General features: G+C 36.2%; 1 protein-coding gene across 2 annotated transcripts in view; it reads right to left on the reverse strand.

Annotated features, from left to right (window-relative positions):
- Positions 1 to 10,767: 10,767 nt before the first annotated feature.
- The window catches only part of LOC131162261 (6,7,8-trihydroxycoumarin synthase-like), a 38,116-nt gene continuing 21,349 nt past the window's right edge, over positions 10,768 to 27,534 (reverse strand). Inside the window, exons 2-3 of one of the 2 annotated variants that reach the window (XM_058118566.1) lie at positions 12,691 to 12,964; positions 10,768 to 11,522 (exon numbers count right to left, since the gene is read on the reverse strand). In XM_058118566.1, coding sequence (XP_057974549.1) covers positions 10,911 to 11,522; positions 12,691 to 12,964 — 886 coding nt within the window. In that variant the 3' untranslated portion in view covers positions 10,768 to 10,910. Of the gene's footprint in view, positions 11,523 to 12,690; positions 13,566 to 27,534 lie in introns of those variants that run through there. The other variant, XM_058118565.1, reaches the window with a different exon arrangement.

Raw genomic sequence — 27,534 nt, forward strand, 5'->3', positions numbered from 1 at the left:
CTAGCTGAATTGAAAAAACTCAAAGAACAACTTCAAGAGCTCCTAGACAAGGGGTACTTTCGTCCTAGTGTTTCTCCTTGGGGAGCACCCATTTTGTTTGTTAAAAAGAAGGATGGGTCGATGATGATGTGCATCGACTACATAGAACTGAACAAGGTGACGGTAAAGAATAAATGTCCTCTACCTTGGATCGATGATCTGTTTGACCAGCTTCAGGGCACGCAGATCTACTCTAAGATTGATCTACGATATGGGTATTACCAGCTAAAGGTGAAAGTGGAAGACATTCCTAAGATGGCGTTTCGAACTCAGTATGGCCATTATGAATTTATGGTTATGCCTTTTTGTTTAACTAATGCACCTGCAGTGTTTATGGATTTGATGAACAGGGTCTTTCACGAATATTTAGACTGGTTCATCATGGTATTTATCGACGACATCCAAGTGTATTCAAGGAGCGCTGCAGAGCATGAGGGGCATTTGAGGCTTGTCTTGCAAATGCTTAGGAATAAGAAATTGCATGCTAAATTGAAGAAGTGTGAGTTCTGGTTAGAGCAGATTGCGTTTCTTGGTCATGTCATGTCCAAGGAAGGTGTATCCATGGACCCAAGTAAGATTGAAACAGTAGCGGACTGGGTGAAACCGAAGAATGTTCAGGAAGTCATAAGCTTTTTGGGTCTTGCAGGTTACTACTGTCGTTTTGTGGAAGGGTTCTCCAGTTTAGCAAGTGCTTTGATGTGACTCACGAGAAAGAACGTGAGGTACGTTTGGATTGAAGAGTGTAAGTTGAATTTCTAGGAGCTGAAACAGCGACTGGTTACTGCTCCAGTCCTGACCATTCCTTCAGGGGATGGTGGATTTGTTATTTATAGTGACGCCTCTAAGAAGGGTCTTGGCTGTGTTCTAATGTAGCAGAGTAGAGTAATTGCTTACACTTCTAGGCAACTTAAAGAGTACGAGAAGAACTACCCAACACATGATATGGAATTAGTAGCGGTAGTGTTTGCATTAAAAATTTGGAGGCATTACTTGTATGGTGAAAAGAGCGAGATTTTTACTAACCATAAAATTCTTAAGTACTTTTTCACCCAGAAGGAGCTGAACATGAGACAACGCAGGTGGCTAGAGTTGATTAAAGACTACGACTGTGTTATTAGCTATCACCCAGGAAAGGCTAATATTGTAGCTGATGCTCTGAGTCGGAAGTATGTTAATGCATCTGTTTCAGCGATTAGAGTTCAGCACCAAATTTGTATGGACCTGGAAAGGTTGGGCTTGGAAGTGGTAGAAGGAAATTATCAGGTTGTCCTTGCCAGTTTGGTGGTGCAACCAACCTTATAAGAGAGGATCTGTGTAGCGAAAAAAGAGGATCTTAGTTGAGGTTATGGAAGGAGTTCGGAATGATTTAAAGCCGGACTTCAATATTTCTGGTGATGGGATACTGAGATTCCGCAGCAGGGTTCGCATTCCGAATGATGCTATGATTAAACAGGTTATTTTGGAGAAGGCACACCGTTCGCTCTACACTGTACATCCTGGTAGTACGAAAATGTACCAGAATTTGAGGGAATCTTTCTGGTGGTATAATATGAAAAGAGAGATCGCCTGATTTGTAAAACAGTGCCTGACATGTCAGCAGATCAAAGTAGAACATCAGAAGCCTGCAGGACCACTTCAACCACTCAACGTCCCTAAGTGGAAGTGGGAACATGTCTTGATGGATTTTGTGACGGGTTTACCTGCGGCGATGCATGGGCAGAATGCCATATGGGTTATAGTAGATCGGTTGACGAAGACTGCACACTTCATTCCAATCAGAGTCAGCTACTCTCTAAATAGGCTGGCAGAACTTTAGGTGCACGAGGTGGTACGACTCCATGGTGTTCCTATATCTATTGTTTCAAATCGAGATCCGTGTTTTACATCTCATTTCTAGAAAAGTTTACAGGATGCCTTGGGATCCCGATTGATGTTCAGTACGTCTTTTCACCCGCAGACAGATGGATAGTCGAAGAGAACTATTCAGATGTTAGAAAATATGTTGCAGGCTTGTATACTAGATTTTGGTAATAGTTGGATACGATATCTACCACTTGTTGAATTTGCATATAACAATAGTTACTAAGCGAGCATAGAGATGGCACCTTATGAGGGTTTGTACGGTCGTCGGTGTCGAACTCCGTTGTACTGGGATCAGGTAGGTGAGCGGTAGATATTAGGTCTAAAACTGATTCAGCAGACCTCTGCAAAGGTCGCATTGATCAGGGAAAGAATTAAAGCAGCTCAGAGTCGACAGAAGAGTTATGCTGATACTCATTGGCGAGAGTTGGAATTTGAAGTAGGAGATATGGTATTCTTGAGAATCGCTCCGACGAAAGGGGTGATGAGATTTGGGAAGAAGGGGAAACTAAGTCCTCGGTATGTCGGGCCTTTTGAAATCCTTGAAAGGATAGGTTCGGTTGCTTATCGAGTGGCTTTACCTCCAGCATTATCCCGAGTTCATGATGTATTTCACGTGTCTATACTGCGGAAGTACATACTAGATCCATCGCATGTACTGAGTTACGAACCTCTAGAGATCAGTGAGGCTTTATCATATGAGGAGATACCAGTACTGATATTAGATCGGAAAGTTCATCAGTTACGGACTAGGGAAATACCGCTAGTGAATGTATTATGGTGTAACCATGCAATGGAGGAAGCTTCATGAGAGTTAGAGTTAGAAATATGTCAGAAGTACCCACAGTTATGTTCAGATGGTACGTAGTTATGTGTAGTAGTATAGGTGGTATAGTCTTCAGGAGAGTTTTGTGTGTGTGTGTGTGTGTGTGTGTGTAATCTTCCGAAGCATCACATTGTAACCACGGTATTCCTCCACCATAAGTAAGGGTAGATAATAACTTCAGTCGGAGCTGCTTTGAGGGTGGCTGCCGACTCTTCTGTAGGTCTCCGACGTAAGATAGAGTATATTTGGTATCAGTTGGTGAATTTCAGGGACGAAATTCTTATAAGGAGGGGAGATTCTAGTAACCCGACCCTAAGAAAAAAATAAAATAAATAATAATAATAATAATAAATAAACATAAAATAAATAAATAAATAAAGAGATATTTTGGAGAAGATATTTTGAAAAGTGATATTTTGAGATATTTATATATAAATATATTGGAGGAGATATTTATTTAGATTACTTAAGGGCTAAGTTAGGTTTTATTCTATAAATTCTCTTATTCTCCTCTCTCTCTCTCTCTCTCTCTCTCTCTCTCTCTAAGATCCTTCGCCGTTCGTCGTCCGTTTTCAAAAATGGAGGGTACTGCGTGAATCAGAAGAGGAAACTCTACACTTTTAGTGGATCGGATTGTCATTTCAGAGAGTTTCGGGTTTTCCCAAGAATCGAGGTAGGAATTTGATCCTAATTTTGATTAGATATTTTGATAGCAGTAGAAAATATAGTAAGGTTATGTTCTGTGGTTTTAGGTTTTCGGGATTCGGGTTGTTGATTTGGACCGTTTTCATACAAAGTTTCATTTCGAGTATAAGGTAAGGGGAACTTGATTACAACAGCTATTTTGGAAAACTAAACCGCTAAAGCTAGTTTATGTTATTATGTATGATTTAACTGCTTATTTTTGAAATTCTACCGAGTAGAAATGCCAGTTTGACGATTTTTCGATTTTTGGTAAAAAACGAGATTTTCGACGTGTAATCTCCAAATTTTACAAACATCATTTATTTGTGTTTATACTATAGTAGGAGAGGCTCAATTCCTTTATTTATTTAGTTAAACTATGTATATTGAATATCTATCATTTAGTGGGTTTTTGTATCAAACTTGTGTGATATATGTTGATATGTGAATGAATGGATTTTCTATACTATTGATATAGAATATGGGAACGAAGTTCCAAATTTGTTATACTGAAAATGTGATTAAACAGAGGCTGGTGATACACCGAGCCGGATTAGTAAACAAAGAGGGGTAAACTGAGTGGAAAGACGCCTGTTTGAACCCAATGCTATTATGTGAATTTGTGAAAAATACTGAAATTGCGCAGGTTATCATATTTGTATAAATTGAGTTTATGATACACGGAACCACAACTTGAGAGTCCCGAGAGGGTTGAAAAATACTTTCATTGCAAGGTGAAATGAAATCACTATTATATGATACGACACGATATCGTAGCTAGATGTACACGTGCAACCACACGTATTAAACGATGTGGGTACCAAGATGGTCGGCTAGCAGGGTGAAACTATTGGCTGATATTGGGCCAATGGAGGCAGTCGGATCGTATGTAGGTACACGGTAGTGTCTGCACGAATAGGGGATTGGACGAGTACCAGTGCACAACCCGAGCCATGGAGTAAAACTGGTTATAGGGATATTTTGCTATTGGTCATCTAATAAATCATTAAATGGTCGAAAGACAGATGTGGGAATTTTGTAATATGAATAATGATATACCTGATGCATTACTGTATTGAAAATATTTGATTTATATTCTAGATGTTAAATGAAAATATGCATGTATGCAGTCACACACTGTTATAACTCCTTCTTCCTTACTGAGAGGTGTCTCACCCTATCTTACAACTTTTATTTTCAGGTCTGTCCGTGAGTCGGTCCTAGTAGATAAAGGGACTGGGGAGGTTATTTTGGTTAGCTTACGTAAGCATATAAATCTTGTATTAAACTTGATGAAAGTCCTTTTTGGAGGGTTGTAATATGATGTTTATTCTAAGTCTGAATATATGTAAATTATGGATGTAATAATAAACTCTGGTATAAGGCTAGTAGAAATCTCAATGGATGTTTATGTTTTTCCGCGACATTTACATCATGATTATGTATGTTTTACACCCGTATGTCCCTGTTAAAGGGGGGGGGGTTGTTTCCATATCTTGAACAGGTATAGGTATTATGTATGAATGAGTGACACCTGGGTCCGTATAAAGGGTCGAGTCGTTATAGTGCCGGTCCACACACATATCACCAAAAGTCAAGGACATGAAACATGTTTTCCACATATGAAGATGCTTCAACCGGTCAATGCCTCAGATGTACTCACAACGAGTTTGTGAATTAGTTGATCTAGGGTGGTCTTGGTTGGATGTGGCGAGTAGGTGAGAAGATACTAGGGTGAAGGACCCAACACCTCATAGATAAGCTAGATCCTTTCCAGACTAGTCCACTCCGTACATTTACCGTTGTTCCTTTCAGTATGTGGTATGTTTGATCGTGACACTCCTCCTCACATATGATGAGTGAACCCATTTTTCTTTGAGTGTTTTATAGGGTATACCAGTTAGGCCGAGTCAAAGCGACCGTTTTGTAGGTATCCACTGGTATCCTAGTTGTACTGAGTCACACACATCACACACACCTCGAGAGTTTACTTGTATGTACTCGGACTTATATGACTGCATTAACTCTGAATTGTTCCGCTTGTTAACTTCATGTGAGTATACTATTTCTGAATGACATATAAACGATGAAATTTGCATGAGTGACGTGCTTTGGAGAATGTGAATTGAATATGAACGAGCCTGTGTTAAATTTAGTTATATTCTTGTGTGTGAAATGGTATGGTTGTGTCGCATGTGCATTGATTTCAAGTTCACCAGAGTTTGTAGTTGTAGGCACTATCTGTAATTCATTCACGTCATTTGCAAGAGACTAGCAAAACGTTAGTTGGAGGGGTGTGATTACGCGCCAAAACAGCGTACTTGGGCATCTAACCCGGGCTTTATGGCTTCTGTTTTTAATTAAATGTTCAATTACATCCAATATTTTAATAAAGTGTCAAATTTTTCATTTTTGATGTTTATTGCATAATCTATGAATTTTTGGTAATTTTTTATCGCAGGAAAATTCTCGGGAATCAAAACCAGTACCTGTTCGTACTTTGCGCATAACTTTTCCGTCCAAACTTTGATCGAGACGATTCAAATTTATGGAGAAAGAGGAAAGGATTATCTACAACTTCTGTGTTTTGAGTTTTGCGAGAAACAAGATCTAGAAGGGTCAAAATTGGCTGCAAATAGAGAACAAAAAAAAAAAAAAAAAGAAAAAGAAAAAAAAAATATACAAGCCTTGATGTGACCCGGCCATGCAAGGCCTGGTCAGATACTTCCATTCAGGTCATGGATCATCCCATCCGGGTAGTGCGTAGGGTTTCCCCCTTCCCCCTTTATTTATACCTCTCTTCTCCTTCTTTTCTGGTGTGCCCCGCACACCCTCTCCCACTCTCTTCTCCTTCTTTCTTTTTTTTCTTTTCTTCTTCTTGTCTTTGCATTCTCTGTTATCTCTCTTTTATTTCTCCTACTTATTCTTCCTCTCACTCTCTATTTTTTTTCCAACTAATCTCTTCTCTCCGTCTCTAATTTTTTCTCTTTTCTCTCCCTGTCCTCTCCCGGATCCCCTCTGCACAACTCCTTTCACTCCTCCATTTGCAACTCCATCAGACAGCCACCCGAGAGAACTGGAAACAACAGTAGCGCCGTGGAGGATCAGAGCACCAGCTTGCTACAACTCCTCACCAGACCAGCTACACTTCTGCTGCCAAGACTCCCTGTCGAAGCTCCCAGAGCACCAGCCATCAGAACACCAGCCTCCTCTGTTCAACTTCGGCAGCACCGGAACATATCAGCCACTGCAGCACCACTAGTCCACACAGCCACCCGAAGCTACAGCTGCTGTCTGTAGCAAACAGCAGAGCAGCCTCTGCCCCTCGGCTCTCCATGGCTCTCTCTCTCTCTCTCTCTCTCTCTCTTTTTCTCTCTCTCTCTTTCTTGTCTTTTCTTTTCTTTCTTTGATTTGGATAATATATGTTTTTTTTAGGATTAATTACTTTGGAATTTAAATTCTTTCTTAGTGTTGTTATATGTTTTAGGATTAATTACTTTGGAATGGTGTCGTTATTATCATCAGTAGCTTTGTAGGACAATCGAAACTTGTATACGATGAAGTCGTCAACATGATTTTGACGAAGGAAATTAGAATGTAGTCAAACCATGGCTCCTCTTCGAGTTCAGCCTTGAACATGGAGAGTCGAGGCAAAGGAAACATATGACAATTAAACAACCGCGGTAGATCTAGGCCCAGGCAGTCTAAATTCAGAAATCCCAGAGGTACTTAGGACACAGGTTCCCAGAGTACAAAAGTTATTGAGTGCTGGAACTGTGGAAAAATTGGTCATTACAAGAACCAGTGCAGGAGTCAGAAGAAAGAATATGAGACGAGGGCAAAGACAGAAGCGAATATTGCTTCCGAAAATGATGAGATGTTGATCTGCTCTTTGGAGAGCAAGCAGGAGTCTTGGGTCTTAGACTCTGGAGCCTTATTTCATGTCACATTCTGCAGAGATTGCCTAGAGGAGTACACACTAGGTAATTTTGGTAAGGTGTACCTTGGAAACGATCAACCTTGCGACGTAACTGACAAGGGAGTTATGAAGATCAATATAAATTGGTCAGTATAGAAGTTGAAGGATGTCAGATATATTCCAGACCTGAGAAAGAATTTGATCTCAGTTTGTCAGTTGACAGATGAGGGATACACAACGAAATTCATTAGCGATGAATGGAAAGTTTCAAAGGGTGTACTAATGATTGCGTGAGGGAAGAAAAACGGAACACTTTTTCTAACCTCCAATACCTTCATGTCTATTTCAATTGCTGCAAGAAATGATGACAGCAACATCTGGCACCAAAGACTTGGTCACATAAGCGAGAAGGGACTCAGGGTGATACACTCAAAAGAAAATTTGAGTGGTCTACAATCAGTGCATATTGACATGTGTGAGGATTGTATAGTCGGGAAACAGAAGAGGGTTAGTTTTCAGATAAACACCCATCCCCAAAGAAGAAGAGACTAGAACCAGTCCACTTAGAATGTGTCAGGACACAACAGCGGAATGTCGAGAATCCTTAGGTGGAGGAACCGGTGGAGCAGATCGTCGCACCACCGTCTCCTACTCTAGCTCCGGTGCTTTGGAGATCTACTCGGTCTTATGTACCAAACAAAACGTATATTGATTACTTACTTCTTACAGATGGAGGAGAGCCTGAATGCTATGATGAAGCATGTTAGGTGGCAGATATGAATAAGTGGGAGCTTGTGATGAAGGATGAGAAGAAGTCCCTCACCTCCAATAGATAATAGGAACTAGCTGAGTTGCCCAAAGGCCTTCACAACAAGTGGGTGTACAGAATCGAAGAGGAGCATGACGGCTCCAGAAGGTACAAGCCTCGGTTGGTAGTTAAAGGCTTTGAACAGAAGGAAGGGACTGACTACACCGGAATCTTTGCACCAATTGTGTAGCTGACAGCCATCAAATTAGTCCGCAGGAATCAAGCAGACAGGAAGATGGTGACTACAAAGAAACTAAAGTTGTGTTCAACTTCAGTTGGTCTTCATGCCTGAAGACATATTTTGAGCACATAATTTATTTATGATACTAGTTGAGGAGGCGTCTCTGTTTTCAAGGGAGAGATTATTGTAACTGCAGCCAGAAGACTGCTAGGAGCTGGAACTAAGTTGGAGACGCGGTCCATTCATGGAGCTGAGTTGGAAAACGTGGTGCATTTATCTCCATTGCAACTTCCCATGTTTTGATTGATTATGTATTAATTGTGTTTTAAATTCTAGCTCTATAAATAGAGAGCTGAGAAATGTAATAGTACAGTGAGAAGCTTAGAGAGTCAGAGAGGAGAAAGAGGAAGAAGAGAGGGAGAGAGAGAGTGAGAATTGTAATTTTCTAGAAAAATAGTGAATATTTGGTGTGTGCTCCATGGACGTAGGTCGATATTGACTGAACCACATTAAATTTCTGGTGTCACATCTTTCTGGATGCTCACAAGTTCCTAACAAGTGGTATCAAAGCCGATGGTTCATAACTCTGGGTGGGTGACATTGTAAAAGTCGAGACGGGAAGCTAATTCTCTTAACGTGCTAACAGTTGTAGGACCAAGTGTGTGGTTGAGGCCAATAAGGATCATCTAGCCTACAAATGGATCCAAATAAGGTCAAGACATGAGAGGTAGGTTTAGTTCGGAGGCACGTGGAATGCAATCTGATGCACGTAAGGCACCAGTGATAAGACCCACTTGAACAACTGTTGGAGACTTATCCCAAAAGGGAGACGATTTCGTTCAAGGGGGAACAGCTGGAACTCACAAGTGAGGGGGAGATTGTTGAGAATTCCACTTGTGAGCTTATCCCACATTGGAAAATTAAAGTGGATGATAGATGCTTATATACATGGATGGACCCAAGACCCAAATAGCTTGAGCTTTTGGGTCAAGTTGGTGTTCACCCATGTGTATCAAGCCCACCCATGGGCTCCTCCATTCCTAACACAACTTGTAGGCGTGATGACTTCGCATAGCATTGGACCCATCTGCACTGCACTTGTGATGTATCCATAATTTTATATATATATATATATAGCTAGTGTCCCATTCTATCCACCCAGCTCCATCAGTCTCCCCTAGAAGTTGTAGGCTCTTTTCGTCCATTTTCAATTCATGCTTTGATTTTGATTTCAATCACGAATAAGCCGTTCTGATTATTATTTAAAAAAAGAAATTCAAGTTCAAACAATTGAATCTCGGGCCTTCCGTCTCTCAATACTGTTAATTAGCTGCGTAAAGTTTGAGTCTCAAATTTGGATTTGTATAAATTTAGAAAACTAGTTATCGAAAAAAATAAAAAATAAAAAATAAAAAATTACGGCTTATATCATATGCTTGTGCTCAACAACTGCAAGAACAAGTTAGAAGATGGACTGTAGGTGAAATGTTTCTACCGGGACAAGTATGTCATTCAAGCCACCATTGATCCATTCTTGAAGCTGGTTCTTGGCACGACGTCTATAACCAAGACAGGTCTGCATTGAGTGACCTAATTCCCATCAACATATATTTTTGAATTGAACTTGCAGGCCATGATGGGAAAAACGTTGAGAAGAGTAGACACTGGCCTTAAGGACATCAAATACAACAGGAACAAGGCCTCGAATTGGATAGTCTTTAGCCATACTTTCAATTCTTTTGAGAATCATTGGCCCAAGCTTTCTTAAGTCCACTTTTGAGTTGTAGTAACGGGAACATTTGCAGCCAAAATTGAAGTCCTCCAAAATATTAAACCGAAAAATGAAACTAAAATAAAAAATAAAAAAAAACTAGTGAACAAATGCTCATTTTTTTCCTTGACTCAAATAATAATTTAAAAAATTATTAAAATAATAATGTGCAAAGAATACATATTAAAAGTACTTGATGAAAAAATAAAAATTATTTTAATTATCTATTTAATTATTATGTTTCAAAATTTACTTTACAAGAACAATCTTATTATACATACAATTGAAAAATAAATATTTTTATTTTAATTAAATTTTAAATTCATGTAATCATTTGAAAAATATGTTTGTTCAATGTATGTACCTAAATGAAAACAAAAAATAAAAATAAAAATGATATCAAAAATGAGCATTTCTTCAATCAAATGTTGATAAACCTACGAAATATGGCGAAAATTTAAATAATATGTTTGTTCAGTATGACAAAGAAATAAAAACAAAAATTAGAAACAATATTAAATAGACCCTCTTAATTTATAAACTTAAATTATGGTCTACCTCTACCACTATTAGTGTTAATATATTACGAATTATAACATATGCTTGTGCTGTGGGCTGATTAAAAAGAAAATAAAATCTTCTTGCCAATAATTTGTTCATACGTACTATGAACATAAAATTACAAAATATGGGAGGAACCCTTTATTAAATTTATGACAAAGTAGCAACCACTACAAGCAAATTGTACATAAGATTGACTTGGAAGTAGAATTTTGCATATTGATAATGCTTACTACTACCCACATGGTTGTATATATTAATTCATACACAATACTTTTTAGATAAGAGATGAAGAGGAATTTTCTTGTGCATTGTAATGCCAGGAATCATGTCCATGTCAATGTCTTCCTTCTTCATCCCTTGCGGCAACTCCCAATCGAAGAAATAGAGAAGATTGGCGAGTGCAAGCTCGACAGTTAGCACTCCAAGGTGCATCCCAGGGCAAAGTCGCCGACCGGTGCCAAATGGTATTAATCCAAAATCTTGTCCTTTGAAGTCTATAGAACTTTCTAAAAATCTTTCAGGCAAGAACTCTTCTGGGTTTTCCCAAGCATCGCAGTCCCTTCCTATGGCCCACGCGTTCACTAAAATTATGGTATTGGGTTCGATTTCATACGTGTCTAGTGTAAATTTTTGAATTGCTTCTCGAGGAACAAGCATGGGAGCCACGGGGTGCAACCTGAATGCCTCTTTCACCACAGCCTTGAGGTAAGGAAGTTTCTGAAGATCGTCCTCGTTTATGAGATTTTTCTTTTTTATTGAATTTCTGAGTTCGTTTTGTGTGGTATTCATCACTCTAGGGTTTTTTACTAATTGTGTCATTATCCAAATTATAGAAGCTGCACTTGTATCTGTTCCTGCGACAAGAACATTCTGCAGAACAAGAATAAGATGATTAATTAATGAGGATGCATACTGTATCTTTTTAATTAATTATAAGACTTGAGATGTAGCAGTGAATCTTTTTGGAATTATAAAACTTGTTTCTAAACCCACTCTAATGTCTGAATATATAAGTTTTTATTATGCTCGTACGATTTGAGTAATTAACTCAAAGATTGAGAGTTTGAGCATGCACCAAATATATATATGCCTCTCCTCATAATCAAATTAAGAAAAGAATGATGAAAGTACTTTTATCATGGGCTATGTTCCAAATAGACACAAAGGTATATAGACCCCATATTTATGCAAGTCTCAAACATATGACCTATATCTATGTTCATTTTGAAACACTACAATCTGAAATACCGCACGGAAAATATGCAAGGTGACTCTTAAATTAGATGTAATCTTGAATTTTATCTTTTCAATTTACATATTTTGATAGTTTTTAGGTATATATTTTAAAAAATTTATTATATGCCCTAATTGTTTAATTTTTTGAGTCAAATATACGACTTACTAATCGATAAAGTTTTAGACGAATCAAGACAAAAGAATAAAAAAGAAAAGAAAAGAAACACAATAACCACCTTAGCGGGATATATTGTATCCTAGAAGTCTCATCGAAAGATATAAGAAGAAGACCAAGTTATTAGCTACACCTAGTATATATATTACCTAGCATGCTATTTGAAAAGTTGGGACCAACATAAATTTACCATGTATATGATTTGTTAGATGCAAAAAATTAAAATTATCTATTAATGCAGTTAAAATACCAACACATGTTGAATTTACATTGGTCTAATATGCGAATTAACATGTTAGGTGGAATACTGATGTATTTAATATTTTTTCAATAGATTAAATTATTAGGTATGCCACTTATATCTTTAAAAGGAGAAATTATTGGGAATATCATATAATTTATAAACTAACATAATGAAACAGTGACAACTCATGAGTTTTTTTATTTATTTTGAAAAAAAAAAATTAGAAATGATTAAGTCAGTCTTATATAAGAGTTGTCACTACTTGATTTTATGTTAGTCTTCCTAGGATGTGGTAGATATGGTTTAACTAATAATTTCTTCTTTGACTTCCCAAGTCACAATACTTTACCATAGCTAAAAATTAAAATTTAAAAAAAAAATACCATGAGCAGTGCTTTAATATGATCAAGAGTGAAATCATCCTTTCTCAGGCGGAGCAAGACATCAGTGATGTCCTCCTCCTGGGGTTTGGGCCTTTCAGGGTCAAGGTGCTCCTCAATGACCTTCTGGTAAAACAAATCCAATTCCCTCCAATTCTTTTCCAGCCTCCCAAACAGCCCACTCGCTCTGTCAACCCACCACCCCACCACCGGAAAATAATCCGACACGAAGAAACTCGCCAACATGGCCTGCGTCTCGTTTAGCAGCTCCTCAAACCTGCTCTCCTCGTACCTCTTCCCAAACCCAATCCTACAGATAATCGAATTCGTCAGACACATCATCATCTCGCTCAAATTTACGGGTTTGGAGGAAAAGGAAAGTTCGGAGATTTTCTCGAGCGTGCGGGAAATCTCCTCCTCCCGGACGGAGCGAAAGGAGAGGACCTTCTTGGTGCTGAAGAGGTGGAGCATGCAGATCTTTCTGACTTCTCTCCAGTAGTCGCCGTACGGGGAGAAGGCGAGGTCGCGGCCGGAGTAGGAGAGTTTCTGCTGGCCGAGCATGGAGGGGCGGCCGGAGACGGCGGGGTCGTGGGTCTTGAGCACTTCTTTGGCGACTCTGGCGGAGGAGATGACCACGGCAGGGACGGAGCCGAGGGTGAGGGACATGAGGGGGCCGTACTTGGCGGAGAGGCGGTGGAGGCGGATGTGAGGGGCAGAGGTGTTGAGCTGGTTGAGGTTTCCGATAAGGGGGAGGCCGGGAGGACCCGGCGGACGACGGTTGGGGTGGTGCCGGTGGAGGAGAAAGAAGAGGGAGATGGGGAGGGCGAGTAGGAAGAAGAGGAAGTAGTTTTCCATCGTGGAGTTAATTTGCATGGGGTGAGTTTAGATTTGGATTGAGTGCTGTGTTTAAATAGGCATGGCCGGTGAGTTACGTGAGCTTATTTTCATGGGTGGGGGAGTGTAGCACTTTTTTACGAATTTTTAAAAGAAAAAAAAAATGTCAACAATAATAAACTTCTAATTCTAAGTCACGAGGACAAAATATTTCGTAGTAAAAATAGCAAACTGTAATGAGAACAATTAAGGGTTACACAATAAATATGAAGTAAAGTAATTCATTATTTGCACTTCTATAGATAATAATTTTGTTTAAGAAGGAAGCCAAATAGGCTAAATGCATTTACAGTAATTAATTAGTGAGTTTTATGATGATAGTGAACACTCATCCTCCTCTAATTAAAGAGTTTTCTACACTATTTAAGTTTTATTATTAGAAAATATCTAATTGAACATAGATTGAGGCATTATATGTCATATTTAAAAAATTAAACCTACAAAACGATTCTCATGGTTACTTATCCTATATACACAATACTAGCAACTAAAGGCAAGTATAAATATATTCTAAACAAGCTTGACTTGTGACAACCTCTGTTTAATTGAAAACTTGAATTTTGGGTCTTAAACTTGATGTAGATTGCATATGTTAAAATATATATATATATATATATATAAAAAATTTTAATAATTTTTTTCCAAATTTGTATAAATTTAAATGCGAAACTTAAAATTTGTGCATCCAAATGCAGAATATGATTTTTTCAATTCAAAAATTTATGTAAAAAATTAATCAGCAAATCGTAAATTGAACTTGAGCATGAGTTTCATTCTACTTTTTAGTTACATCTATTTCGTATATATATACATTATGACTATATGCGGCACCAAATCAATTATCATGGTGTATTAATTTAAACCCATTTTTGTCTATTTTTTTTTATCAAATCATAGTCAATTTAATCAATTTTGAACCTTCACCATGCAATTAATTAATTTTAGAGATGAGTTGGTTTTTTCGAGAAAGCCAAAAGCGCCGCATGACTACATGCACCTAAAAAAAGGAACAAGAGTAGAGTCGGATACGGAAGCACAGCTGCTAGATGGGCCGTCATCAGCTAAATTGATCTAGGATGGCAAGCACCATGTTTCGTTTTGTCTGGGCTGATGTCACTGAATGGTCCACTTGTCAGGCCCATTTGATAACTATACTTGTACCAATCCATTACGTACCTGCATACACAGTAAGTATTAATTTATTAGAATTTGTGTTTTAGAACTCAATGTATTTCAATAAATATATTAAATTGGACTTTTTAATTATTTAAGTATTTGACATATATATATTTTTTAATTTTGGTTTGTTTCAAATCAATTTTAATTTTAAAAATTTAAGATTTTACATTTATTTATTTTATTAATTTGTTTTTTTATTTTTTTTATTACTTACTAATTTTGATAAAAGCTGAGAAAAAATTTATGAATTCTTTGTATTTTAACAACTTATTACTATAATACTTCAATACATAGAACTAATTCTTTTTAATTAAATTAAATTGTTTATTTGACATAAAAAATTTCTTCAAATTAAAATAAAAGGCCATATAAATTTATAATATAATTAAAATTATATCTATAAAGTTTTTAAACTTTTTAAAAATATATGTCTTTTTAAAAGGCTAATTTAACCAACTTTCAATTATTATGTACAATAAAACTGTTCTTGTAATGCTTAAATGAGAGTTGAAAATGGAGTAATTATAATTAATTTTTAATTTTATTAAAATATTTTTCATTTTATACTTTTTTTAATTTTTAATTATTTATTAATATTTTTAATTATTGTTTAGTTTAAAGATAAAATTGAACATGAGTTCAAAAGGTTTTGTTTTTTTTTTTTTTATTTGCTGAAATATTAACAAACACATTAGTAGTTCTTAGGTTTTAGTATGTTTTTTATTTTTAATTTTTTATTTTCAAATATTTTGACAATGATATTGCATGGTATTAAAATACTAAGATTTTGAACTAATTGATAATTAAATAAAATTAAAAAATTAAAAAGTTCAAAAAATTATTAAATAAAATATTTTAATATTAAAATAGAGCGGGACAAGAAAGAGTGAGAAAACGGATAAATAATAAGACAAGAGCAACCCCAAGTCCATCAAATCAATCAATTTTCAAATAATTTGTTGACTGTTTTTATTTCTTTATGAAGAATTTGCACTCGAGCAAGTGTTTGGTGAGAATTAAAGAGCAAAGGAAAATAAATAAAAGAAAATTCGGTGTGAATTTTCTTAAGTGTTATTAACTTGTCATTAAGAATATCTCTTATCCAATAGTACCTTACATTAATGTGTTTTGATCTCGAAAGAAATGAAGAATTCTTAGCAAAGTTGATAGTACTCTGATTATCACAAAATAACACATATTTTTGTTGCGTGAAACCAAGCTCCCGTAAATTTTTTTAAATCCATAGCAACTCTTTACAAACTTCCGTTGCTGCAATAAACTATGCTTCAGTTGTAAAAAGTGTAATACATTTTTGTAACCTCGACTGCCAAGAAAAGCCCCCCCCTAAGAAAGTGATCAAATAACTCGAAATAGACTTACGGGTATCCACATCTCCAGCCATAATCAGAATCTGTATAGCCAACCAACATTGGTTTGCCACTCCCAAAGCTAAGACTCAACTTGGAAGTGCCTTGCAGATATCTCATAATTCACTTTACCGCATTCCAATGTTCTCTTCTGGGATTTGAGAAAAATCGGCTAACAACACCAACTACATGGGCTTTGTATGGACTCATACAAACCATTGCATACGTCAAGCTTCCTATTGCTGAGGCATATAGAATTCTTTCCATATCTTCCTTCTCTTTATTTCTTAAAGGTCTTTGCTTTGTCCTCAACTTAAAGTGTGTAGCAAGTGGAAAGCCAACCACTTTAGCCTTGTTAATGTTGAACCTCTCAAGCACCTTATCAATGTATTGTGTTGGTCTCACAAGGTTTAAAACCTTATTTTAATGATAACAAACTAAAAGAACTTAACATGTTTTGCTAAGATACATTTCAGGACTTAAAAGTTCTTATAAAAGATCAAGTTCAAGTATTTAAAGAAGCTAACATAAAGATTATGCTTAAAGACTTGGCCCATGATGAAGCAAAAGACAATTGAAAAAAGAAAAGCTTGGATTCATAGACAGAAAATTTTGATGAATCTTAAAGTATATTGAAACATGAAGACAAGATGGAGTCAAAGAAAGACAAGTATGAAGACTTGAGTGCTTAGAATGTCAAAGTCATAAGAAGTTTTTATGTAAGTACTTCAAACAATTTCAATATAAATGCATGAAACTCTTAGGTTAATTTATTGGACCTAGATACCTTTTAAAATACTTGTAAAATATTTTTATAAGGTTAAAAGTTATTTCAAAAATGTTAAAATTATTTTTGGAATGAAAAGCACCAAAACAGGATTTTCCAAATTGTGTTATTATTTCCATATCCTCATTGATGTACATATTTCTCTATGAAAAACTTCTTATCTTAAAACGTGTTCAACATGAAAGTTGTCGAATTTTCTCTTCGTGATCTGTTGTTACTAAGAACATCTAATTTGGAGTTGTACATCAAAAGTTATGATCAAAATACTGAAGGGTGGTCAAAGCTGTCAAGCGGATAACTTTATCTGTTCAGGCGACTGAACGCAGACAGAACCACTTCAGGCGACTAACCCTTGTCTAGTCAGGCGACTGACCCTATACTGACTTCAAAAATATACTGAATTTCAAGTTCAGGTGATTGACCCGATGAGTTCAGGCGACTGAACCTTATAACGGTTATTTTAAAACAGTGTTTAAAACTTTCCAAAAGTGATTTCTTGACCACCAAACTTTGTGAAAACTTTGGGAATATGCCAAGAAACTTGGGCAACATGAAAAATACTCTTTAAACTCTCTAAATACATGATTAAACCCAAGAATCAAATACACCAACAACCTACAAGCAGTAAATCAATCAAATTATTTCTACTCAAAGCTACCTTGCCTATACTCTTGTTGAATTACTTGCTGCGATTTTGCTGAGAAAAGCTCACAGGTCTTTACATTTTTACTGAGTTATTCAACCTAAGAAAGAAGCCCAATGATATATATACTTGAGCTTCATATTTCTATATTGTTATTTGATTGAAGTATATTGTTTTAAATTGTACTAACCATCTCTTTTGAGAGTGTCTTTGTACACCAATTTGTTTCTTGATTTTCTTGACAGTTAAGGATTGTTGGATCTTTATACCAAGTGTGGGGTATCGCTTGGAGAGAGGGCTCCACCCTAATTGAAGGGGGGATTGTAAAAGGTTGCTCCTACCCATAAAGAAGTGTTATAGTGGAATGCTTAGGTGGTCTTACCTAAGGCGAGGACGAAATTTCTAGTATAGATCCTTTATATTTCATTTATTGATATGCTATTGCTAGTATGTAGCAAATGAGTTACATATTTGTAAAATCTGATTTAAAAATACCATAGATAACTGAATACGAGAAAATATGTATAAATAACGTACAGTATGACTCATACCTATGTTACTTAACATAACCGTCTTTATAAATTTTCTATTCATAGATACATCTACTATTTCTATAAATATGAATATACATATAATAGCTGAGAAAATTTCCCTGGATGGATAATTGTATGTCATAATTTAACCTCTCATGACAGGGTTGTGAGGCCTATTGGCCGGACCTATCACTGGCTAGCCTATTAGGATAAGTCATTATATTCTGCAAGTCAAATCAGCCTCCTCAACCCTAAGTGACGAGGAGCCTGTCCACTACATAAGCACGATCAACTATTGTAAATCCACATACTATCTGAGTTATGTGGTTGGACTTTGAACTGTAAATAGCTACGATACAGTGCTCTGTAAATTGATTTGTAATGGTCCATCGAGGTCTGATACTATATAATACATTTCTATATAAAATCTATCTGTTTTACCATGATTCTGTATCAACTGTAATAAACTGTATTTTTGTATCAATTGTATTTCTGTATGTCATGGTCCTATGATCTGTATATCAAGGTTCTGTAAAACTGCATAATCATGGTACTATGAAAACTGTAAAAATATCTTCCTGTCTGTATATACTTTAAATCATGATCTTGAAAATACTATAAAAACATCTTTCTGTATATATACTATAAATTATGATTCTGTAAGTACTATGTAGCCATAGATTTATAATAAAACTGTATAATCTGTATATCATGATTCTGTGGAAACTATATAATCGTAATTCTATAAAAAGTTGTGTAAAATTTTGTACTATATCAATATTCTTATGCCACACAATAATTAAAACTCATTAAATATAATTTATAAAATTGTATAATTTCCTATTCTGAAAACCCATTAACATATACTATATTTTATTGGTAAAAATCTCTATTTTAACTCGCATAGCATATTTCCCTTACCTGACTACTATAAAGCTGCTAATATGACTTGTCCTACACTCACATGGTTTCTCGTTCAACACCCTGAAAATAGCATCTCCTTAAACAAAACTTCAATATTTCTTCGTGTACTACTGACTCATTTTGAGTTGTGCTTCCAAGTGCAGAAATGTCAAGTTGTATCAAGGATGAGTCCAGGATCGTACTCCACAGGGACCACTGAGTATCAAAGTATTTATGCAAGTTTAGTGAAATCCTGTTGCTGAAAAATAGGGTTTGACAATCTTTTTGGTCTTTTACGATTTTGAAAACAGTAAACAAAGTGAGAGAAGCTTGAGTAAACTATCAAAATGAAACTAAAATTTTATCAATTCTCCAAAAATGTAAATCTAATAGCGCAACCAAAATTAAACAGATTAACTGAAACAATTTTACCAAACACTCGGGTTACGGGTTCAACATCTGTTTGCTTCCACCGTTTACTAATTTCCTAGGTCTTACTCCTCTTCTTGTTAATCCAATCAAGGCATTAATAAGATGAAATTTTATCACTAAAGATTGAGTAAATTTGCCACATCTGAACGGAAGAAAATATAAACTCTCATTGAGCATTAACCGAATGTCGTGTAAATTAGTTGATGAAAATCTTAGATTAAATCAAGGTTTTGATATGCCTAACGTCAACAACAAAACAAGAAGCAAGAGCTAGCGATTTATCAACGATTCCTTCAATTTTCGGTTTTAACCAAATAAAAGTTTAACAATGATATCATAGGATAACTAATAAACCATGGAACACAAACGACATGATCCACAACCCGAGTTACCAAACTTAGCCACTCATGCTTGCAATAGAAAAAAAAAAAAAAAAAGTATGGAAATCCTAGTCTACTTAAGGAAATACCTAAACACGCATCATTAAAGATGGTAACTACAAATAAGGAATTAAAACATGCAATGGAAACTCAATCAAACTCACACACACACACTAAAAATCAAACCTTTAATATGGATCAATAATTCAAACCAAGAACTCGAACAAAAATGCAAACACATCAAAAATCTAAACTTTGAATGATACCAAGAAAAAAAAAACAACTTTAACAGAAACTTAATACTCATAAAAATTAAATTCTCTAAATAATAATAATTCAACTTGAACTTTACTTGAAATAGAAACAAAAAAAAAAAAAAAACAAAACATTGAAAGAGAATGGAAGAAAGGGAACAACAAGACAAATAATGAAATAAAATAAAATAAAATAAAGAGAGAGAAAATAAGAGAGATGGGTTGCTGGGATCTAGCCGAGAGGGTTGGTGCTGGCAGAAGGTATGGCTGTGGGTTAATCTGCTCAGGCTGCTGGAGCTGCTGTGCTCTGCTCGGGTCTGCTGGAATGGCTGGCCGGAGATTGCTGTGCTCTGCTCGGGCTGCTGGAGCTGCTGTGCTCTGCTCGGGCTGCTGGTGTGGGAGAAGATGCTGGCTGCTGTTGTGAAGGAGACGGTGAAGAGGGTAGAGCAGAGGGGCAAGAATAAAAGAAAACTGAAGTAGGAGAAGAAGAATAGAATGAAGAAGAAGAAGAAGAAGAAGAAGAAGAAGAAGAAGAAGAAGAAGAAGAAGAAGAAGAAGAAGAAGAAGAAGAGGGAGAAGAAGAGGAAGACGGAGAGCAGCCCGCAGGGCTGTATGCGAAAAAAGGGAGAAAATAAGAATAATTTAAAAGATATTGGGGGAAGCCCTAGACCTAGTTTAGCCAACCCGACCCGACAACTTGACCCGACCCAACTTGCTTGGCCGGGTCACATTTTTGCTCTCTGTTCACCGCAATATTTGACCCTTTTGAAGTTAGTTTCTCACAAAACTTAAAACATGAAAGTTGTAGATAATCCTTTCTTCTTTCTCCAAAAATTTGAATCACCTCAATTAGAGTTTGGACGGAAAAGTTATGCATGAAATACGAACAGGTGTCAGTTTTGGTTCCCGGGACTTTTCCTGCGACAAAAAATTACCAAAAATTCATAAATTGTGCAATGAAACTCAAGAATACTAAATTCGACACTTTGTTAAAATATTAGACATAATTGGACATTTAATTAAAAATATAAGCCGTAAAGACCGGATTAAAGTGTCCAATTACGCAGTTTTGACGCGTAATCACACTCCCCAACTAATGTTTTGTTAGTCTCTAGCAAATGACGTGAATGAATCTGAGGGCGGTACCTACAACTTCAAACTCAGTGATCATGAAATCAATGCACATTCTCCAAGGCACATCACTCATGCAAGTTTCATCATTTATATGTCATTTAAGTGCAGTATACTCACATGAAGTTAATTAGTGGCACATTCAGAGTTAATGTAGTCATATAAGTCTGAGTATAAATAGGTAGACTCTCGAGGTGTGTGTATGTATGACTCAATACACCTAGGATACCAGTGGATACCTACAGAACGGTTGCTTTGACTCGGCCTAACCGGTATACCCGCAAAAACACTCAAAAAGAAAGAAATGGGTTCGCTCATTATATATGAGGAGGAGTGTTGCGATCAAACATCCCACATAATAAAAAGAACAACGATAAATGTAAGGAGTGGACTAGTCTAGAAAGGATCTAGCCTATCTATGAGGTGTCGGGTCCTTCACCCTAGCATCTTCTCACCTACTCGCCACATCCAACCGAGACCACCCTAAATCAACTTATTCACAAACTTGTCGTGAACACATCTGAGGCATTAACTGGTTGAAGAATCTTCGTACGTAGAGAACATGTGTTGTGTCCTTGACTTTTTGTGATATTTCTGTGGAGCAGACATTAGCATTTCATTTCACACGCATTTTTATTTCTTATCATTTCTTCTGCTCATTCTTTATTTTTCTGCCTTTTCTTGAACAATTAAGACAATCATTACACTTTGTTTGTTATCTTCATACCTACAACGGGAATTGAGTTCGAACAATGGTCCATGAACTAAGTCTGTCTCTAGGGGTGGCCCAACCTTCACATCTTGAGTAAGCTACAAGACCTAGGTTTCTATCTCCCCACTAGAAGTCACCTCTAGGCTGTGATTACGCACCGAAACTGCGTAATTGGACGTTTAACCTGAGCTTTACGATTTATATTTTTAATTAAATATCTAAAATCATCCAATATTTTAATAAAATGCCAAAATCATCATTCTTGAACTTTATTGCACTATTTATGAAGTTTTGGTAATTTTTTGTCGCAGGAAAATTCCCGAGAATCAAAACCAACACCTGTTCGTATTTTGTACATAACTTTTCCGTCCAAGCTCCGATTGAGAAGATTTAAATTTTTGAAAAAAGAGGAAAGGATTAGCTACAACTTTTGTGTTTTGAGTTTTGTGAGATACGGGCTCCAAAAGAGTCAAATTTGCGATGAACAGAGAATGAAAAAAATGAAAAAATATAGCAATTAGGGTTTCCTATTCGGGTCTAGGGCTTTCCCCCTCTATCCTATTTAACCCTTCTCTTTCTCTTCCTACGTAGGCAGCCCCCATGGCTCCCCATTCTCCTCTTCTCCTTCTTCTTCTTCTTCTTCTTCTTTAGTTTGTTTTTTTTTGTTCTTTTCAATTCTGCTTCTCTCCCCTTGTCTCTCTTCCTTCCCTTTGTCTTTCCTCCCTCACTCTCCCCCTTTCCTCTGTTTCTCTTGGCCTCCTCTGCCCTCTTGCAGTACGGCCAGCCTCCTCCACCATCTTCAGTAGTGCCCAAGCACAGCAGAATACTAGCCGATTCCATAGCAGGACCACCAAAGCGCAGCAGCAACTTCTCCAGCACAGCAGCAACTTCACGGCTCCGTGGATTTGTTTCTCTCTCTCTCTCTCTTTTCCTTTCTTTCTTTCTTTTATTTACTTTTCTTTGAATCTTGGAATATTGAATAAAGTTTAGTTTTTTTTAATGTTATTGGAGTTTTCTTTCTTTTTGTTTAAGTTGAGTAATGTTGAGTATTTCATTATTGTTAAATTAATCTCTTTGTTTATCTAATTGATAGTTATTTTAATTTAGCATTCTTAATTAAATTCATTTTTTTTTTGTCGAAATTCGATTTAGTTAGGGTCTATGATTAGTAAAGGTTGTGTTTTTATTGTGTTCCGTTATTGTTTACGTTTTTTAAATTTCCGTTGAATTCACGTTTGCATTTAAATTGTGAGTCTTGATTTGATCTCTTAATTGTGCTAAAGGTTCGATTTTTAGTAGGTTCGGTTTTATTTTAGTATGTGTCTAGTTTAGTTTCCATTGTGTGTTTTTAATTCCATGTTCTAGGTTGCCATTTTTAATTAACGCGTGTCCCAGTGTTTCCTTAAGTAGACTAGGGTTTTCATTATTATTATTTTAATTCCATGTTTAAAGTTTCCATTTTTAGTTAGTATGATCTAGTGTTTCCTTAAGTAGACTAGGGTTTTCATTATTGTTATTTAATTCTGTGCGTGATAGTTTTAGGACTTTAATTTGTGTTTTCATTTAAGTCTCCACAATCTTGAAAACCCGAATCTGAATTGAGTTCAGTACCTTTTTAATTTCGATTGGAAGAAAGTAAAATCTGAGATTAAAACGCATTCCCTGAGGAGACGATCTAGCCCTTGGGCTTAATATTATACGATAGAACTCCTATACTTGGGATAGCTTCCGAGATGCTCATTTTTCGAGTGAGTCAGGCTGGCAAATCAAAAACAAAGACTAGTGTACAAGGAATCATCCAGAAAAAAGAGAATTGAGTTCCATGAACTCTGATTTGATATTAACGCTCAAAAGGACAATACATAGCTCAAGGATATCTCGCAAGGTGTCATAGTTGTCACGGGTGTTCTCTCAATACTCACAGGAAACCCTAAGTGCAATGAATCACGTGAGTGTGTATTCAATCTCGTGAGATGTCACGTAAATACAGAAAATTATATAACCAAATTAACACGAATGTATTATCAATCAATTATTCATGGAGTCATAAAATCATATAAAGAGAAACTACGCATAAATGACTCAAGTGTGTAGTTCTTAGGTTATATGCAGGTATGTGAAGGGTACGAGTCAATGTTAAGCATAGCATAATTCAATGTAATTCCTCACTACTCTTCCTTTCTTTCTTTCCTTCCTTTTGATTTTTGATGATTTTTTTTTAAATATAAAACCCAGTACATATACGTGCATAGTGTCACATGCAAATGCTCACCCCCCAACTAAAATGGAACATTGTCCTCAATGTGAAAGCATAGGGGAAATAGAAAAACTGTGCACGGGAAAAGTGGGGCGTACCTGGATGAAGAAATAATGGAAAAGGAAAACTGAACTAAAGGAAATTGTACCTATCAATAAACTAAAAATAAGACAGAATGAAACAAAATGAAAACAAAGGAAAGAAAAATGTCACAGTGTGTCTGGAGGAGGCTCGGGAGGAATTTCGTTTGGTGGGTGCAGATTTATAAATTGAACTAGCGAATCTCCAAATTTGAGTCGCCATAATGCATCAGCTTTGTTATCTGCACAGAAGTTATCTATGACTAAATCAATACTTTCCACAATATCAGACAACACATTTTCAAATTGTCTTTCTTGTTTTAACAAGAAAGGATCCTTATCCAGTATAGTTTCCAGGAAATATACTTCTTTAAGAACCAGCCTTTGAGGAAAAGTTTCAGAACAATTACCTTTGGTTCTTCAGAAGCATCAACATTAAAATTTGTACCTGGTTCCTTGAAGGTTAAAGTCTCACCATTCTGCTCAACTTCTTCATCTAGTGCACCAGTCACCTTACCATAGCTGAGATTTGCTTCGGCATTGCAATCATTGACATTTGCTTCAATATAGGATGACGGTTCCATGATTGCAATTTGTACTTGAGTATCTAGCTGGGCTTGAAATTTAGATTCATCTATCTCCAAAGCATTCAATAATGTGTTCAGCCTAGTCAAATCGGTGCTTATCTCGTTGATGGCTTGAGAAGTTTGAGAGTTGATCACATTTTGGCTTGCCATGAACTGTTGCAAGCTAACGGTTAGCTGCAGTATGGAATCTTCCATTTCCCTTCTTTGCATTGGAGGAGGCTGATTTGCAAAGTAAGAGGGTCCCGAGTCTTGGTCAGATGCTGCATAAGGAATGTATTGACTTTGTTCCTGGGGAGATGGCTCCACTTGGTCATTCGTCCAACTGAAATTTGAATGACTTCTATAACCTGCATTGTAAGTATCAGAATAAGGTTCATAAAAAATTTCAGAAACCATATACACCGAGTTAGACTGATCAAGCAAAACTTCCTTAAGAGTAAGAATAGTTGGACATGCATCAGTAGCATGCCCTGGATCCTCACATATGCTGGATTTTTTAGAAGATGATGGTAAAACGTGCATTTCATTTACCTCTTTAAGCTCAATGGAATCTAACATTTTAGACATCAACGCAAGCCTAGCATTCAAATCATCAACTTCTTTCAATTGATACTTACCGCCCCCACTAATACATTTTTATTTTTCAGATCTATCATACACATCAGAGACATCCCAAGATTGGGCGTTTTCAGCCAAATAATCAAAATAGTCAAAAGCTTCTTCGGGCCCTTTATTGAAAAACTCACCATTGCACATTGTTTCTATAAATTGCCTCATCTTTGGTTGCAACCCCTCATAGAAAAAACTGATGACCCTCCAATTCTTATACCCATGGTGAGAACATACATTTAAAAGGTCTTTGAAATGTTCCCAACACTGATAAAATGTTTCCACATCATTTTGGCAAAAATTCATGATTTCTCTTTTCAAAGCATTAGTTCTTTGCATGGGAAAAAATTTCTTTAAAAACTCAGTTTGCATTTCTTGCCAAATCCTAATAGATCTTGGCCTTAAGGAATAAAACCAGGTTTTTGCCTTGTCTTTTAAAGAAAAGGGAAACAATTTCAGTTTTATTACCTCCTTAGTGCATGTTCTATCCATGAATGTGGCACAAACTTCTTCAAACTCTTTAATATGCAAATATGGGTTTTTAGATTCAATGCCATGAAAATGAGGTAACAATGAAATCATCTCAGGTTTAAAATTAAAAGCATTTGCATTCAAAGGTAGAATAATGTAGGATGGGGTGCTGGTCCTAACAGGTTGCAAATATTCTCTCAGTGTCCTATTAGGGTTCTCCATATCATGAGGTTCATTCTTAGCCATGATGCTACGTGTATCAGATGGTGATTCAAGTGATTCAAGTGAAACACTCGATGATGAGATGGATGAGTTTGTCCTGACTAGTCTAAATGTGTTATCTCTAGCCCAACTAGTCATACAAACTCAGTATAAATGCAATAAAAGCAAACAGGTCAAAGGAGAGGAAGTAGATATCACCCAGGCTGTGAAGACGTTCACAGCTCTATAACTCCTCTCTGAAATCAGAGAAACACTTCGATGACACCAATTGGTCCCCGGCAACGGCGCCAAAAACTTGACTCATTCTGAGTTGTGCATCCAAGTGCAGAAGTGTCAAGTTGTATCAAGGATGAGTCCAGGATCGTATTCCACAGGGATTACTGAGTATCAAAGTATTTATGCAAGTTTAGTGAAATCCTGTTGCTGAAAAATAGGGTTTGAAAATCTTTTTGGTCTTTTACGATTTTGAAAATAGTAAACAAAGTGAGAGAAGCTTGAGTAAACTATCAAAATGAAACTAAAATTTTATCAATTCTCTAAAAATGTAAATCTAATAACGAAACCAAAATTAAACAGATTAACTGAAACAATTTTACCAAACACTCGGGTTACGGGTTCAACATCTGTTTGCTTCCACCGTTTACTAATTTCCTAGGTCTTACTCCTCTTCTTGTTAATCCAATCAAGGCATTAATAAGATGAAATTTTATCACTAAAGATCGAGTAAATTTGTCACATCCGAACGGAAGAAAATATAAACTCTCATTGAGCATTAACCGAATGTCGTGTAAATTAGTTGATGAAAATCTTAGATTAAATCAAGGTTTTGATGTGCCTAACGTCAACAACAAAACAAGAAGCAAGAGCTAGCGATTTATCAACGATTCCTTCAATTTTCGGTTTTAACCAAATAAAAGTTTAACAATGATATCATAGGATAACTAATAAACCATGGAACACAAACGACATCGACCCACAACCCGAGTTACCAAACTTAGCCACTCATGCTTGCAATAGAAAAAAAAAAAAACAAGTATGGAAATCCTAGTCTACTTAAGGAAATACCTAAACACGCATTATTAAATATGACAACTACAAATAAGGAATTAAAACATGCAGTGGAAACTCAATCAAACTCACACACACACACTAAAAATCAAACCTTTAATATGGATCAATAATTCAAACCAAGAGCTCGAACAAAAATGCAAACACATCAAAAATCTAAACTTTGAATGATATCGAGAAAAAAAACAACTTTAACAGAAACTTAATACTCATAAAAATTAAATTCTCTAAATAATAACAATTCAACTTGAACTTTACTTGAAATAAAAACAAAAAAAAAAACAAAACATTAAAAGAGAATGGAAGAAAGGGAACAACAAGACAAATAATGAAATAAA

The sequence above is a fragment of the Malania oleifera genome, chromosome 8 (genome assembly GCF_029873635.1).
Source record: "Malania oleifera isolate guangnan ecotype guangnan chromosome 8, ASM2987363v1, whole genome shotgun sequence".
Classification (NCBI taxonomy): domain Eukaryota; kingdom Viridiplantae; phylum Streptophyta; class Magnoliopsida; order Santalales; family Ximeniaceae; genus Malania; species Malania oleifera.